The sequence below is a fragment of the Peromyscus leucopus genome, chromosome 6 (assembly GCF_004664715.2).
Source record: "Peromyscus leucopus breed LL Stock chromosome 6, UCI_PerLeu_2.1, whole genome shotgun sequence".
Classification (NCBI taxonomy): domain Eukaryota; kingdom Metazoa; phylum Chordata; class Mammalia; order Rodentia; family Cricetidae; genus Peromyscus; species Peromyscus leucopus.
In genome coordinates this window covers 38,261,576-38,279,678 of record NC_051068.1, presented here as the reverse complement: position 1 = coordinate 38,279,678, position 18,103 = coordinate 38,261,576, and the positions used below count along the sequence as shown (strand labels likewise).

Sequence of the window (18,103 nt, the reverse complement as noted above, 5' to 3'; positions counted from 1 at the left end):
AGCCCCTCTGCATTTGCGCCTGATTTCTGTCCACTAAATTCTACACCAGATATCTGTTTGTTAGCTAATGTTGTCCTTTATGTGATTATGGTGGTTTTCAATTCTAGTGTCTGCATATTTCTGCTCCACAAACTCTTTTCAGGAGATACCCTAGCATAAGGAACAATGACATTACACCTGCATAGTTTCTCATCAATTACATTATCTCCAATGATTTGATACAGGTAATTGAAATCCCTTTGTTTATAAATCTATCTTGGATTAAATATTCATGGCACCTATACAGTGGACAAAAATATGAACACGGACTCCACCTCTAATGAAAGTTTAATGGAATCTGCTCAGAGCCGCACTTGTGTGGCCTGAGCTCTGAGCTGTGTTCCAGACACCTCTCCTCTCCATTGTCAGGCTGTTTTTCCCATCTGAACAGCCTCCTTATTCCAAGTCCTCACTTTATCTAAATGGATACAGAGATCTCAGTCCAGGAACAAAGTCCTCTAGAGTTGGATTTAAATGAAATTACTAGGAAAATTTTATTTCTTGACAAATGGAGAGGCATCTTCAGGTAAGAATCATAGGTAAGCTGTTGTTGTCTTACATCTCCAAAATAAGGATTCTAGGTGTTTAGGTCACCTATGCTGGCTGTGTGACACATTTTCATTATAGACTTACATTTAAAATGCTTCCCACAAATGTATTTCTTGACAGAGACTCCCTAGCAAGGCAGGGTCTGGGGAGGTGTGAGGATGTGAGGTTTGAATGGACTGAGTAATTTACCTGATGTTTTCTCTTTCACTTATAGGTTGGGAACCAATAACACAAATCCTCAGGTAATGACTTTCTCAAAGCCAGTGTGTGGTTTCTCTAGTGGCTTCTTCAAACTGTCACATTAAACAGCATGATTTGCATTTACTCCATGCACATGATGTCACTCAGGCACTGCCCTTTAACATGGGAAGACTTTTTCTTCATAAATTTCACTTCCTACTTCTTTCTCCTTTTTGCTTGTTTGTTCGTTTGTTTGTTTGCTTGTTTGTTTGTTTGTTTTGTGAGACAGGTAGCTATGGCTGTCCTGGAACTCACTCTGTAGACGAGGCTGGCCTTGAACTCACAGAGATCTGCCTGCCTCTGCCTCCCAAGTGCTGGGATTAAAGGGGTGCGCCGCCACCGCCCAGACTCTTCCTACTTTTAAGAGCCATTGTTCATCAGTTAGTACACTATATTGCTATTATTTTAGGAAATGTGATATTAGAATAGAAAGTTCCTACACTTGTAAAAATCAAGCTACATTGTGAAAACTGAGTGTGGTCATGGACCTAGAGAAAAGTAGTTTTAAAAATAATTATCTTTATTGGCTTCTTGTTTTCCCTTACCATTTTTAAATAATGGATATAAAAGTATATTTGGGTGTTGAAAGGCTATTTCAGTTTCTCATACAATGTAAAATGAAAGATGTATCTGTATAGCCTAAAAAAACGTAAGAAGGTAAATGACTTCGAATTTCAGGATGTACTTCAATCTCTGAACCAACACAGCACAAACCGTTAAGGTGACTCTTCCTGGTACTAATATATGTGATCAAGCAATTGAATTGTCAATATTTTAACTACATGGCTAAAGCACTTTCCTTCTTGTGAGTAACTTGTGAGCAAAAGCCTTATTTTTTTTCTAAAGCCCCCTTAGCCATAGTCTAAATTAGAATCAGGGAGATAATGATTCTATTTTAGTTCTGGAAATATTAAATTTTTATAGTTACCACTGGGGAGATGGGACACTCCAAAGATAAGATGATTTTTGAAAGGACAGAGGAAACAAATCTCGAGGTGCGGTTTGACAGAGGATGGGTAAGCCCATTGGTATGAATGTGACGATTTCCCATTTGGGTTACAAAATTCATCTCAGCCCATCAGTGTCTGTGATTCAGATGCTGTGCTCATGAGATAAGAAAGCATCCTCACCTCGAGGAGTACAGAAACACTAAGAAGGCATGCCCTTCGTGGTCGGAAAGCTGTTTTCATAACACGGGTAAGGAATGAGTACATTGAAAGAGTTGATGTTAACTAACACAGAAACGCCACAAGCATCAATCAGCAAGTGTAAAAATAGATTTTTTTTTTTTAAAGAGATAGGAGTGTTTTAAGTATCACAGTCCCTTGAGGGGGAATAAAAATCAGAAAGAATTAAAAGGGGTGGTAACCCAATTCTTTGACTGTCCAGTTAAGATAACAAGGATAACCTGGCCTAGACTGATGACTCATCAGCACTTACAGAGTGTTGTCCTCCGCAAATGAGACATGGTGACATTTGCATTCTTCTCCAAACATAATTTCAAGTCAAGGTCTTGATAGCATTAATTATGTTTCCATAGTTACATTTCGCCTTCCCAGTCCCATAAAGCTCAGGAGAAACCCCCTTGACACAGACATTGGACCTTTCCAGCCCTTCTGCTACTGTTTATCACAGTTTTAGACATCTTTAAAAGGGAGACAACATTTCCTGAGCACTGGGAGACTTAAAGCTGGCTCTTCACTAGCTGTTTGTACTTGTGGGTGTCATTTCATACAGAATCACGATGGCAACCATACATGTGCGGAGGAAACTGAAGACGGATCTGGAATGCTTCGGCCCAAAGGACAAGGACAGTTGCCATCCAGTAGTTTTTGTTCTCTCCCCAAACTCCCCACCATCTCTTCAGAACTGAATGGTTTCCCCATCTCCCCAGCCATGGCCACAGTAAGTATAGCTTGTCAATTAAACATGAAATGAAACGCGATCTTCCCCCAGCCAACAGCACTAGGGAATTGGATCTCCTGTGGAGTAAGGGCATTACTGAGATGAGGTTACAGATGGCTGCTGTTGGTAAAAGGAGTATATAATTAAAATGACTTATTTATGGTATTTGTCAAGGACACTGGTGGTGACTGTCCTTTCCTTACAGACTCTGTCTCTTTACTTCCTCAGTCTGACAGTTCTGAGGGAGGGCAAGAGCTACATTCTAATGGTTGTGAATGAGCATACACTAGGACAGGCCCTCTAAGTGACAGATGAGTGCTACAGATGTGTGAAAAGGACAGGTGGGAGAGAGAGAGAGAAGTTTGCTAGGTCTGGTCTTAGAACAAGGCATTGATCTCAGAAGGAGACAGTTTGGGGAGCTATCAATTAATATATAGACTTTAAAAGAACTCGACAGACCAGGCATGGCAGCCCACATCTTTAATACTAGCACTCAGGAGGCAGAGGCAGGAGGATCTCTGTGAGTCTGAGGCCAGCCTGGTCTACATAGTGAGTTCAGGACAGCCAACACTACACAGAGGGGCCATGTCTCAAAACAAGCAAAAAAAGAAACTGACATTCGGGGTGCTAAGGTGACCTGGAAGCTTCTGGCCTCAGAGACCATTTATTTATTGAATTCAAGTCTTGACCCTCGTGAAAGCAAGGGTTTTGGCAGAAGCTTAGCCAGGGAATAAAAACAGAGTCCCTCTATAGAGCCAAACAAGCCAGGGTTGGAGGCAAGGTCCTGGCAGGTGTCCGAAGGAGCTTCTGTCATGGTCAAAAGACACAACTGAAAGCTGGTAAGTGAGGTGAGGTTAAGTTGGAAAAGTGCCAGCTGGGGTGAGCGCTCTCTCTGATTAGGTTGTCCTCCAATAGGATCCTTTAAATCATATTGACAATGGGGTCTCCAAGACAACGTCCCACACTCTTCCCATCCTCTGAATGTCTGCGCCACATTGTAGAACTTCAAAAGGTAAGGATTAGCGTTAGCATAAGCACTTCCTTCAAAGGCATGGGCACCTGGACAGTTGCAAAGACAACCAAAAACAGCCTACGCATTTTGGCAAAGAGCAGGAGCACGTGCTGTGTGGTCAGACCCACCACACACCTGAAGTCGCACCTTGTGCACTCTGGCAGGGCCCACTAAGAGCAATGAGCAGGGAACTAAAACATCTTCTGGAAATGCCACACAGAACATCATAGAAAATCTTCACTGCACCTCTTGGGCACTGAGGTTGGGTGTGCTTTCTCACAGGCAGATCCGTCTCCCTCACACCCTCGTTTCTCTCCCTGGCTCACAGGAGAACGGGCAGGGAGCAGAGTTTTCATAAGTCCCAAGATGCTCTGCTTCATGGCTGGCTGTGAAGCCTGAAATGGAGTCCCAGCTTGTGCCTTACATCTCCAGGAAGCTGTTCTCTTTCTAAGGAATGGACCGTAGTGGGTAATCCTGGGAGTGCTGTAGGCCTCAGAGGTTATGAAGCCCATGCTGTGATATAGTTCAGAAGTTACAGTGAATTCGCCTGGTGCCTAAAATGTTCCAAAGCCCAAAACTGATTTGAGCACTCACGTGACAGGAGAAAAGTCCCATATCTGACCTCATGTTGCAGTAAAAAAACAGGCATACTAAATGTCCTATCAAATGCCTTTGTGTGATAGGCTTAAGATTTATATAAACTGTAACTAGCTTCAAATTCATAACTGAGCCCTGGTCCCAAGGTATCCTACCACCACACACACACACACACACACACACACACACACACACACACACACACACATGAGTATACACACATAATATTCCAAAATTTGAAACCCATGACATCCCAAGCATTCTGGATGAGGGTCACCCAGCTTGTATATGCATTTTACTTGATAAGATAAAGAAAACGTTCTTGGCATCTGTAAGAAATTTCTATGTGGATTATCATTTTAAAATTTACATGTGTGAAAAAATAGACCATCTCTTTTATGTGAAAAAGAGAGAAAATTGTGATTCTATATTGGTATTTGCCTGTAAATAAAGAGATAAATTCTGCAAGGCTTCCTAGGCCACAAAGGCAGGGGTGGGGTAGGGAGACAAATGGGAGGAATCCTTTTTTTTCACAGTACACATTTTGTACTCTGGTTTTCGAGCCGCACAATGTACTGTCTATTTTTAAAAACACACACACATTTTAAAAATAAAAAAAGCACTCACAGATGTTTGGAAGCCTTGTGTTGGGGAGGCAGGAGGGCGCAGATCTAGAGGCTCCTCTCTCTAGCAAAAACACACAGAGGCCGAGGGAGCTCTTCCCACCTTCCCCAAGGCAGTTCTTTCCCCTTGGAAAAGGCTGTAAAACAAAAGACTCAGACCAGTGCAGCGGAAACACAGTTGATGGAGTGTTAAGGAAGTCCCAGAAGTAGAGAGAATTGATTTTTCTTTAAAAAAAAAAAATGAATTTGGGTTTATTCCCATTATGTGGCCCAGATGCTAGTGTGTCCTCAGAATAAGGGCAGCATTCATTAAACACACCTTGGGACTTGGCCACAGTTGGGATTCTGAACGCGCCTGTTCCAGGGAGGAGTCTTGGAAGCTTGTCCAGTTCTAATCAGCATTTCGGGAGTGCAGCCACCTGGCAAATTATCAGAGCCTCTGAGTCAAAACACTCTCTGAATGTCTTTTGTGTGGCTCTGCTGCTCTTGATACATGATGCTTTCCGACAGGGCACAGGCTGTCTCTTGGCTGGAATCCCCCTAGGAAATGGGGGTTGGTTACAGCAACCTGCTCTATTTCACCTCTCCTGGTTCTCACCTTTTGTCTCAGACTAGAGGTTTTTGTTTGTTTGTTTCTTTGTTTGTTTGTTTGTTTCCTGACTTCTATGGCAGGCTTGGTGGATGAGATGAGTTAGCAATCCCTGATGAAACAGAAAGAGTTGTGACTACCGGGCTCTTACCCAGTCCTGTCCAATAGTCTTCCATCCCTGTGGTCCCAGATCCCCATCCTCTTCCACAGCCAGACCCTTCTCCCACACCCAGCTTCGAACACATTCTGGTGACCACTTATTGGCAATGATAAACAAATCCCTGATACAGCTGCAATACTCTCTATAAATCTCATGGTTTAAAAAAATGATAACAAGAGATCATCACTGGGCTCTGCTAGAGGGATAGCAAGTGTGTCCTTTGGTGTAAGAAGGCAGAGCCTGGTGCACCAGCATGAGGTCTGCTTCATAGACAGGGGGTTCTTGATTTTCTGCCTCTGCATATCCCTCTGACGCATCTTAGGACTCATTAGTGAAATCTGCTATGAACCTCCCATCATGCTCTCTGCCCGTGAACCTGAACTGTAGGGTTTCTATAAATGGGGCATGCCCTATCAATAGCGAAACCTTTACTCTGGCTTCTTCTGGGTTTTTAGCAATGGGGATCCCTAAGCTGAGACTAGGGACGGAAAGAAGAAAGTCAAGCAAGGTGAGAATGCTCTTTTCTCTAGCTCAAGACCCCACTGCCTCCCACCTAGAGGTCATACATTATGACTCCCGCTCTGTGTTATGAGGAGCCCACCTGAAATGACCACTTAAGACACAGTTTACAGCCAACTGAAAGTCTTATTGGAGCCAGTTGAGATCACACCCAGGTATTCCTGGATCTAGCTAGGTGTTACCCCGAGTGTCCAGAGCACAGGGTTTTGAAGGCAAAACCTACATCCTGGCATCTTGCTTGGCAGCTGCAGAGGTGGGGTAAGGAGGTTTGCAGGAGCTAAGAGTGGTTATCTGTAGGAAGCTCTGTACAAGAAAAAAAAAAAAAGGCTAAGTTAACTAGGATATCCTGACCTTGGGCTCTGAGACTAGAATGGGTAATTTCCCACGGGATTCTCCAGCAAGGAGGTCAAATTCTAGTTAAACTAGAAATGGCCTCAGCAAGGAGACAAGATGGAGGAATTTTTGCACTGTCTTGCCCTGTCAAAATCACTTGCCCTGAGACCTCATACAAGTACAAACCACTGTGGTTGACCCCACGCCTACATGCTTGTAAATAGTCTTGTATTTGTAACAAAGTCCTCTCGCTCCTGGCTCCATGTGCCATACGACAGATGATGGTTGTGACAATGACAGTGATCGTCATTCACACAAGTGCCACACATACACCTTCAAACAGGTAAGGCTATTGATTGACTGAATCAGATATTGGATACTGGGAGAATGATTGAGCACCTGTTTGAATGTGCATGTTACAAACACTAGAAAACTAGCAAGTGAAGACGGAAACACTCTAAACTGTGCTTTATTGTGTTGAGTACTAATAACCATTATAGTCATCTTTTATAGCCATTTATCTAGTTCCCAGGCAGTACAGCATATGAATATCCTTAAGGGTGTGTCAGATTAATTTTATTATAAGTTATATCTGATATGAAAATGAATATTATTCGACTGAGACAGGTCATCTTTGTCACACTGGCCAGGAGGGCCTCCAGCTCCCTGCTCCTGGGTACCCCAGAGGTGCAGCTGAAAGGTGATGCCAAGTTGAGGGTGGCAGCCAGCAACAACAGGAAATCTGGCTGAGCTCACGGACAGTTTGAACTTGAATGTGAATCTTGATCCTTCTTAGTCCCAACCTTTCCTATTCATTCCTCCCTCTTCTTGCCAGCCACTGGTATCGTCCCATCTGTGTTGGGACTTTCCTCCACACCGCACAGACAACTGCACACTGGCGGGCGATGTTTCCATGTGGATGGCGACATGCTGCATTTACGTATCACTCATGGTACCCAATGCCCTTTCCCATTCCTCCCCTTCAATGAGTGGCGTGGGACGGGATGAGAGCATCTGTCCCACTCCTCAATACGGAAACAAGAACGTTTCCATGGTCAGTGAGGTCAGAGGCAGTTGGAGCGTCTCAGTCCTTGGGTTGGAAACTGTTAATCCCACGGATTCGAGGAGAAAGACCGCTGACCCAAGTCATGGCCAAATTAATTAAAGCAAATGGTTACTTAAAGCAAGCTTTTTAAAAATTAGTATACACAGGCTCTTTTCCTCTGTCTAAAGGCAGATTCAAGAGATCAGCATTGGACACAGATGAGATAGGGGTTTTTATAGTTCAGGAGTAGGGGGTTTTCAAATGGGGGGGGTTGGCAGGCAAATAAGGGGGGGGAGAGAGGGTCACAGGAGTAGAACACAAGCATAACAAGTTGGTGATAACAACCCCCTGAAACAAAGATGTGGTTGCAAGGTGGTCATAACGAGGTATTCATGACAACGTGGTTATAGCAACAGGTGGTCATAACAACCTTTTGAAACAAAGACATGCTTGACATTCCTGGAACAGGCAGAACAGAACAATTTGTAGTTAAAGTTAAGGTGGGTCGTAGCTCAATCTTTGAGAAATAGAGATTTAATCACAAACAGGAATGAGCCTAGTTTGTCTTTACTTTCAAGTCTAAGAGGGAGGCAGGCTTATCAAAATCTTTCTTCTGGGCTATTTAAGCTCTGTGTCTGGGGAAACACTTCTTATTGGTTTGTGGTGCCTCTCACACACACACTGTGGGCCAGTGGCCTCTTTGCCACAGTATGCTCCCTGTCCTGTATCTCCAAGAGCAGCTGCTGGGCATGTTTGCTACTTTTTTCTTGCCAGACCCTTGCCCTGAGAACCATCTTAGAGGGTTTTTCTTTAAGACACTACTCGGCTCTGGCTCCCAAGGAAAAGTACACATTTCTAGTCTTTATAAAGATAATCTTCCCTTAAAGGTAGGCACATAGATGCACAGAAATCACCTCCAGCTGTGAAACCAGCCCAGGGGCTGGCATGGGGAAGAGCATGTCAGATTCATGCTCCTCCTGACTCTTCTGCAAACCCAAGGGACCTGCTCTGTGCAAGGCTAGGAAAAGGTGCCATAGCTCTGGACTGGCCTGTTTGTTCATATTCTGTAACTGGCTCCAAACACCTCAGGATGAAATTTAAAGCCCTCTGGGATCTGGCCAAAGGCGCTTTCCGTTCTCAGTGTCCACCCCCTGCCCTTCCCAGTGTCTCACCCCTCCATCCAGGATGCCTTTGATGTGAGCCTATCTTCCTCTCTCTGTTCAGACTCTATCTCTGAGTGCGGATGAGTACCTCTGCTCCGAGGGATGTGGCATCAATAATATCCTGCAAAGCTGTCATCCTGGAGGAGGTCATCCCCTTCCCTACTCTGCAGGCCAGGGGGACAGACTCTGCAAAGGACAGTATATACCACTCCTCTTCGAAACCTCCCCCCTCTCTAATGATGCAGAGCCAAGACACAGTAGCACACTCCAGCTACAGTCCTTAACACCGTTCAACTTCCATTGTATTTCTTTGATGGTATAGTGATTTTGCTTTTCACTAGAGGAAATGGTAAAGGCATCCTTTTACAACAAGCCTTCACTGGATTACCAAAAGCAGCCTAATCTAATAAAAATTTTAATTGAGCAGTGATCTTCACACAAAAACAAAAGGAAGCATGAAGACGGAGCATGCAGAATCAAAGAGGGGGACATATTAGAGGAACGGGTGCAACCCCATTGTTTCTGTTAGCTTGGTGACTGCAAGTGCCTCCCTTCTCTTCTAGATCCCCAATCTAGATTAAAGGAGGATGCTAAGTGTCTTTGATTAAGTTTCCTTGATTAAGTTTGGCTCATGGCATCAGAGTTTTATTCTAGCATGGTAGGGACATCATGACAGAGCAAAACAGCCAGGAAGCATGGACTGTGATTTAAAAACAAACAAACAAACAAACCCTGACAGAAGCCCCTCAAGGAGAAAGGGTTGGTTTGTCTCCACTCACCAGGGCAGCACATTGTGGTGCAGAAGTCAAAACATCAGGAGTAGAAGCCGCTGGCCATAACCTGCCCCAAACTGGGAAGCAGAAGCATGACTGCTCGTGGTCAGCTCACTTTCTCCTCTTTACACAGCCCAGGATCCCATTCTTGCCTCGGTTAACACAATTGATATGGTCTCTCACAGGCTTGCCTCCCAGGTATTTACAGATCCCGCCAAGTAACAGTACCTACACCCAGCATTAAATCAGTATAGTCATTCTAACTTGCTCCAAACTTAGTCCCGTGCTTGGAACACATAAAATTCTGAACACATGCATTTACCAGCCTAGTTCAAATCTAGCCTCTGCCACAAAGCCTTTCTGAGTAATGCAACTTCAATATTCTTTCCTCCCTTTTTTATTTCATGGCACTTTTACCATCCTGTGGAATGTCACATATTGTAGCCTATGCATAGTTTTGGAGTGTTAGGTTCCTAATGTAATTAAATTTCATGCCATATTAAGTACATGCTGTGACTGTTAAGCTTTTGAATATGAATAGTGAGATAGTTAATTTTCATAATCAATATGACTTAATTTAGAATCACCTAAGAGACTGAGGTAGACCTTGCAATATGCCTGTGAGGGCTTCCTCAGAGGATATATTGTGATGAAAGACCTTTCCTGAATGTGAATGACACTATCTCATGTGCTGGAGGCCCTGACAGAGTAAGAGGGTAAATAGGAAAGAGCCAACCTCCAACATTGCCCTGTCCACACTTCCTGTTCTGCTCTGTCATGTCTCTCCCCCACAAATATGGGATTAAACAGATAAACAGATATGATCAAACCTCCTGGACCCAGGAGTCAAGATGATAGTTTGTCACAGTGACTACAAAATGGACCCCTCCCCTTTTCTTCATGGGTTTTAATAGCAACTTATTTTTTGTTTTCTGGAAAGTCCCTCACAGATCTCAGTGTACTATAAAGTATCCAGGAAAATAGGCAAGGTTTCTTGGTGATTATCAGTGAAATCACTTACTATTGCACTAAGGACAGGAATATGGGGTCCTGCCCGATTCATCCCCTCCCCTGGATCAAGAGAGGAGATCTCAGTGATGGGAAAAAAAGACATTACAGAGTCAGATAATGGAGCAAGAGGCATAGAACAGAGCAGTGGCCTGTGCTGGACCACATGCTAGAGCTGGCGGACAGAGGAAATGACACACAGAGACACAACCAGACATACTAAATTTCCAGGACAGTGGCTTAGGAAAACCTGATGTAAAAGTTCTGCCCAGCGCTTCCTCCAGCCTCCACTGCGTTGGATGTATTGGACGAAGTCCCTGCCTAGGCTTGTATTGCTTTTGGATATCCAGAATTAAACCTTGCTTTTGCATTCAAAAAAAAAAAAAAGAAAGTTCTGCCCAGGACTTTACCCAATGAAAACTGGACCTCAAGTCTGAGGTGAATCTGCACATGGATGAGAACAAGGATGACTTCACCAAGAGGGCTGTGTCCAAGACCAATTACCTTTGGCTGAATCATTTACTTCGGCTGTTCTTTTGTCCTCCTTTTTCAGATGTTGCAAAGAAGTCTCTTTGGAAATACCGTCGATGTCCTGGGCAGAGACTGGAGGAGGGCACATTTCAAGTTTCACCGTCCCTTCTCCGATCTGGCTTTTGCTTTACAAGTAGAAAAGGTGACAGCTGGCGACAGCTGGCTCAGTCATTTCCGGTTCCTAATCCCATCTTGCTGGTCTATGCTTCTTTATGGGTGCATGTGTCATTATAATCAAATGTAGAAATTAATGTGTAATTATAAAGGATAAAAGACTTTTTAATGTTACTAAATATTTCTTAGGCTCTAACCAAGTCAGCATCTCTTTATTCCTCCAAGCCTTCTCTGTTAGCATTCAGACCTGCCCCTTGAGGACCTGGCCAATATACAGGCAGTGCCTTGGCTGGCTCTGGGTCTGACAACCTCAAGCACTCATTGCTACATGGTCTCTCTGCACATGTGTGAAGTCCCCTCATAAAAGTGGGGCCTCACTGTGAGGCGTTTACCCACCAACCCTACAGTTCCCCAGAGTTTTCTTGAGTGCGAGCAGCAGGAAATATTAGATAGAAGGATTTATTGCGGAGACTCTTGCGGAGATAAACAGATAGAAAATAAAGGATAGCCTCGAGAGGGCCTGGAACCTATTCCAATGGGCCCCAACTGTCTCTGCCCCTGGGTTTTTATAGAGACACCAAGGGATGGCGCAAAAGACCTCCTCCCCCAGCACAGCCAAGTGCAGACCATCTCAGACACCTGCACTCAGGCCCGTGGTCCTGATACTCTATGCGGACCTGCTGGGTAAAGCCACCTGAGAACGGGCTCCCACACCTCACACCGCCTTCTTCTTCTCTTCTTCTCTCCTGGGGGGCCCTCCTCCCTCTCTCCCTCCCCCTCCCTTCCTCTCCCTTCCCTCCCTTCCTCCCTCTCTCCTCTCCCCATGAGGCAGCTGTGCTCCACATGATCACTGTCTGCATGACATGTCTCTGTCTGTTACCTGCCTTGGGGCACCTTGGCTCCCGCTCACCAAGGTCTCTCGCCTGCTGTTTTTAAAATATAACATTCTCATTCTCATTATGCGGCTTCCTCCAAATTTCAAGCCCCCAGAAAGATTTACAAGGCAGAAGGAAATCTAGAAACTTTCTGGCTTGCCCGAAATACAGTGATCCATGTCAGAAGTCACTAGTCACACCTAAATTTCAGTAGCCAGCCAACTGGTTTCTTGCTTCCTTCCCATGTCAAAGTGTGGCGGCAGGCAGGAGAGAACTTTGACTCCCAGGCATCAGGCTAAGGGCAGGAAGCTTGTCGCTGTAGATTCTAGCTTGGTGACTGCATCCAGTCATAGGCCACGGAGAAGGGGACACAGAGGAACGGGTCCCTTTGCTAAGCCCCAGGAGACAACAGGAAGGGAAGGTGCAGAGAGGCACAGGCAAGGACAGCGCCCAGTTCTAAGATTTACTTCTTGCAAGTTTGCCTCTAGAGTGGTAGCGCCCGCTCCAGCCTTCCTGCTTCACGGTTCTTTTTACCTACTTCAGGGAGGCGCCCAGAGCATTCAGATGGCTGTCCAAGGATCCATCATCAAACACTTACTGTTTTCTAGAGAGCGAAAAGACTGCAGCCTGCACAGGTAAGAAGACTGTGGTTAGCACATAAAAGGTGGCCTAATGACCTAGAATCTTCATATGCTAAACAGTCACAATGAAATTCTCAGGTTGCTTCAGGAACAATGTCCGTCCCTGAAGAGAGAAATGGCTCAGGATCTCCCAGAGGGGCGGGGTTCCCCCCCAGGTGGGGGGGAGAGCTCTCCTGAGGTCACATTCAGTATTCACCTACAGAACAGACTTGACAGATTCCATGTTCTACTGCAGACCACCTGCCAAGTAAGGTGAAACTCCAGGTTTCAGGTGTGCTCATGTTTCCACATTAGATGGGAAGGTCCAAGCTCCCATCCCTACGGAGACTCAAGCCGTGATGTAAGGAACTGGCAAATGAGGGGGCATCTTCCTACTCAACTGGCAGAAATGGAACAATGTTTTGTACTTGCCCTTTTCTTACAGAATCAGCTGAAACTTAGAAACTGCAAACCTCTCTCATGATCCCTATGTTAGATATTAGAGGACTATAATTCATCAAAAAGGCATCATCCTCCAGCAAGATAAGTTATCAGCTAAAACAGGAGTTCAAGGTGCAATACATTCTAAGACCAGGAATAGCCACGTGCAGTAGAAACAGAGCCCAGGATGCAAATTCTTTATGCAAGTGATTTAATAAGGGGGTACCCTCAGGAGACCTCTATAAGAGGGCAAGGAAATAGCACAAGAAGGGAGAAGCTCCAAAGGGGGGAGGTGGTCCCCAGACATCTCAGTGAGATGGGAGGCAGAGCTAGGGAACACACTTTGCTCTTCAGTCTGCCCACCTTCAGTGGCAGACTTCCCACCCCAGCCAGTCATTGGCCAGCCCCCCCCTACCCAAGGGAAAGTACATCATTTAGTCATTTTTGGGGTTGAAAAGTTGAAAAGTAGGAGTCACAAGGAGCAGGACCCCAAGTAGATGGGGGACTGCCGTGGGATGTTCTGTATGTCAAATGTGTTGCTCTGATTGGTTAATAAATAAAACACTGATTGGCCAGTAGCCAGGCATGAAGTATAGGTGGGACAAGCAGAAAAGAGAATTCTGGGAAGTGGAAGGCTGAGGCAGAGAGACGCTGCCAGACGCTGCCATAAAAAGTGAGATGTAAGGTACTGGTAAGCCATGAGCCATGTGGCAACTTATATATAGATTAATAGAAATTGATTAATTTAAGATATAAGAACAGTTAGCAAGAAGCCTGCCATGGCCATACAGTTTATAAGAAATATTAAGTCTCTGTGCTTACTTGGTTGGGTCTGAGTAGCTGCGGGACTGGCGGGTGAGAAATTTCTACAGTCCTGACCATGGGCCAGGCAGGACTGTAGAAAATGCCTACTACAGGGGACACACTCATCATGTGAGAGTACAAGAGATCTGAGCTAAAACACACAGCCATTCACTGCATAAGCACACAGCCTAGCAGCTGGCTGGCCTAGAACACTGAATACATGTAAATAAGTCACTGCTCTGGGAGCCCTGCTCCATGTCGCCTTCCCGAACCTTCTCCGTCACAAGTCCCCTCTCCTGCCTGTGAGCACATTGTCTTTCTGTCATTCTGTCTGTGAGAGCTTTGCAGTTATTCTGTCCCATCAAAGAGCTAGACAAACAATACAAAGACTGCTAGCCTCTGTCAGTGTTTCTCTTTGAGCCAAATGTTAAAATTTGGGAAAAAAAAAAAAAAAGCAGAATAAAGATTGTTCCCTCTTCCCCGAGAAGCTGGAGGTCCTCAGGGCACGTTAGTGCCCTGAGTTGTGTAGTAAAGAGCAGAGACTCAGGACCCCGGGTGGCCTGAATTACTCAGCCTCTGTTTGTCACTCTCTCACCTCTAAAACAGGAACAAATCTAGTATTGCCACAGAGCACTTTCGTGGGTTAAATGAGTTAATACGTGCAAAGTACTGAGTGAGGTGAGCAATGGCTAAGGGTGAGCTGACATGGACCTCTTTAAGACAGGAGCAGGTGGAAAGGGGGCATTGGGAAAACTGAATGTGCACGTGCCTGAGGGAAAGGCATGGGAATGAAATGTGCAGGGGGTCCTTGGGGTTCCATCTGGGGACAGGCTTTGCAAAGTGGACATGTGGGAGGCAAACCTGCAAGGATTGTTTGGGGGCTGGACTTGAAAAAGGACTGCGTTAGTGGGCAGCAGTTCAGGGTGAGCCATTTTGGAGTTCAGAGACGCAACAGGGGGGTGTATAGAATGAGACAGGCTGGTGCCGCTGAGAGAACTAATGTGCTGCCGTGGAGACTGAAGCTATAGCCCAAGCAGGAAGATCACACTGTCCTGCAACACCCTCACATTGCAGGCTGAGAGGGAAGCCAGCGGGCTGTCCCCCATACTCACAAGAGGACATAAACATCAGAGGCCAGGTTGCTCATTCCCTTGTTGAAGTCCCTCGCCCCTGCCCACATTGCAGCTTATGCAACCTGAGCCAGCGTGAGCAGGAGCAAGCTCTAGCTGCCGTGCTGGCCGACATCCTGTGGACTGCAGGAGCAGCTGAGAAGGCCGTCATCTGTTTTGTCACCACAGACATCCATAGCACTCCGATTCTTGACTACTCCAGCAACAATTTCCCTGAGAGGGTAAGTGCACTCCAGCCATTGTGTTAGCTCAAGAGCCAGTGGAGCTTGAGTGTGCACATGGTCGAGAAGCCCAGCCCCACTGAGGACCTGAACGAGCCAAAGATACCTTCAGAGGATGCAGTGACCAAGGGCTGTAAGTGACTGGTGGCTAAAATGGCGAATTCCTCCTAAAGTTCCCTTGAATCAAGAATCTACTGCATTTGGTCTGGTGGACTTTAGGATATCTCAGTGGTAAAATGTTCTGCGAAGCCCTGGATTTGATGCATACCAACAAAAAGAAAAGAAAAATCCACCTCTGAAATCAGCATTAGCTGCATTTCTGTATCTGTTACCATAAAGACAGTTAAACTCTACCAGGGGGGAAAAAAAACCTGCTCATAGTTTTTTATTTGAGATACTATAGTGACTCAAAATTGAGGGATATAACAGGGATGCCATCACCACCCAGCTTTGCCATGGATGTTTTATGTGGCCTTGTGTTTGATGTCAGTTTTCCACAATGTGATTTTATAATGAAACAAAAACCTCCCTTTAGGTAATAACAGTGAAATGATATCTCTTAGAGAGGGATGCCTTTCATCTTCCTTTTCATTTTATCTTCAATTCCCGATCTATAGCTCCAGCTGTTTGAATTTTCAGAGAAAGAAGCCGCTGAGAAATTCATCTATGATCATTTACAATGTGTAAGTGTTTAAATGTTGAGGTAATCCCTTTATGTGGAACTGATCTTACCTAGATCTTCATTCTTTTAAAAAGCATATTTCTAATGGTGCTTGTTAAGAAAACCAGGTCATTTTGAGGGCTAAGGAAGGGCAGAACAAGAGACAGACAAGCCTGCCTTTCCCTCCTCACAGCCTGGACAGAGGCCAGATCACACAGAAGCCACTCATGGATGTCTCCTTTCTTCAGCTAATCAATCCTAGAAAACAGCACCTTTCAGGCCAGATACCAGGATTTCTTTGAAGGGGAGGAAAATGTTAAAGCAGGCTCACCTCATCTCGTGAATAACAAACAAAAATGGAGGCAAACTAAGCTGTGTCAAAGACGTGTCACATTGACTTCAAGTGAGTGACTTAGAGCCTTGCAAGGCAGCTTCCGTTCACCTCTTCTGAGCATCTTCACAACATCCACCACTGCACGGCCTCTTCTCCAGCCTGGGTAAAGAGGGGACAAAGTAGTGGATAAGAATGGCAGAAAAGTGGAAGGTGTTTTTTAAAGGCTCTTCTATAGAGGAGAAGAAAATGAAACAGGATTTTCTAAAGAATTAAAGACCTCCAGTGTAAGCAGCGGATAATTAGCAGGCTAACCATGAAGCCAAGCGCTGCAGAGTACATGGGCAGAACTGAGATTTATAAAACCCCTTGCAAAGGCAATAGAGGCACAGAACTAAGGCATGGGTACTTACATCCACACTGTAGATTATCTTGGTTAAACTAATGGAGACAGGGTTTTGGTTAGGGATCTGAGCTGAGGCTACAAACATGTTCCCCCATCCAAAACTAAGAATTGGGCAGGCATGATTAGAAAATATCTTAAGTCCATGAGGACTATGCAGTGCTGGTGGGGAGGCATAAGGGCCACCCGAGTCAGCCAACCCAAGCTGGCTATCACCACAGCCCCACTAAGGAGGAGCAGGCACGATTTCCTGAGTGAGGGGAGCATCCCTTCCAGGCAGGACCAGAGAAACCTTCTGGCTACAACACTGTAATCAACAGACCTTACTCAAAGTCTACTTACTATCAATTGCATCTGTCCTACACCCCGTTTTATTTAGACAGAGGTTTCAACGTAGAGCTCTGAGGGGTGCTTGTGGGCAGGAGGACTACTGCTGTCAGGTAACCCCCCACCCCACCTCCTCAATCAAGTGAAATGCTGAGGTCCTAGGCCCCTTCCTCCTGCCCTGCAAAAACACAGATTGAAGTTCCTAGGAATGTGACCTTGATTGAAAATGTAGTCATTTAAAGATGTGGTCGAATTCGGAAGAGGTCAGACTGCATCAGGTGAGCTGGAATTCAATAGCTGATAGTTTGTAAAAAGGGGAAATCTGCGGGCTGCTTCATGGGAAGCATGCCATGAGACATAGCTAAAATGGAGAGAGGTCTGGGTAATAGGCCTGCAAGCCGATGAGTGCCAATGGCTTCAGCAAGCAATGCGTGAAGATTCAGGAAGGACCCTGTCCCAGGGCCTTCAGAGAAAGCACTGCCTGACTCTGAACCTTGGTTTCAAACTTCCAGTTCCCAGAATAGTTAGGCTATGGATTCCTGTTATTTTAAGACATTCGATTTTCTGATAAAGTATGAGAGCCACCCTAGGAAATCAAATACATCGTCTCATATGAGCAGGAGCACCAGCCTGCATAGTGGTACAGCTCTTCGCATCTGAATCTGTACATGTCAAAAAAACAATCGGGAAATTTTACAACGGAATTGTGGAATCAAAATTCATCCCAGAAAAGACGGCAATCCTGAACTTACATTCTTTTACGTCTTCAGTTAACTGACAGGCTGCTAATCCCAACAGATGAGCTGACAGGGTGATGGAGAGTCACACCTGGTAAAAGGGACTTGGCAGGTGTGACTCGGAATCTTGAGATGGGGGAGGACTCTGGATTGCACTGTGTGCCTAATTAACCACAGTGTCATTACCAATGGGAAGAAGGAGGTAGGAAAGCTAGGGAGGCATAAGAATAGAGAAAAGACTAGGTGGTGGGCCATGAAGAAGAGGTGAGGACAGATTCTTAAAGTTGGAGAAAGCCACACTCCATGGGTTAGACTAGGAACTCCATTAGAACCGCTGTGCCCAGGCCAGGTTT

At 45.3% G+C, this 18,103-nt stretch overlaps 1 protein-coding gene across 1 annotated transcript in view; it reads left to right on the top strand.

The window, feature by feature from the left end:
• Positions 1-461: 461 nt before the first annotated feature.
• Positions 462-18,103, top strand: part of Mindy4b (MINDY family member 4B) — a 35,738-nt gene continuing 18,096 nt past the window's right edge. Inside the window, exons 1-7 of the mRNA XM_028882173.2 lie at positions 462-568; positions 797-830; positions 2,566-2,733; positions 11,109-11,228; positions 12,619-12,710; positions 15,126-15,291; positions 15,909-15,974. Coding sequence (XP_028738006.1) covers positions 462-568; positions 797-830; positions 2,566-2,733; positions 11,109-11,228; positions 12,619-12,710; positions 15,126-15,291; positions 15,909-15,974 — 753 coding nt within the window. The remainder of the gene's footprint in view (positions 569-796; positions 831-2,565; positions 2,734-11,108; positions 11,229-12,618; positions 12,711-15,125; positions 15,292-15,908; positions 15,975-18,103) is intronic.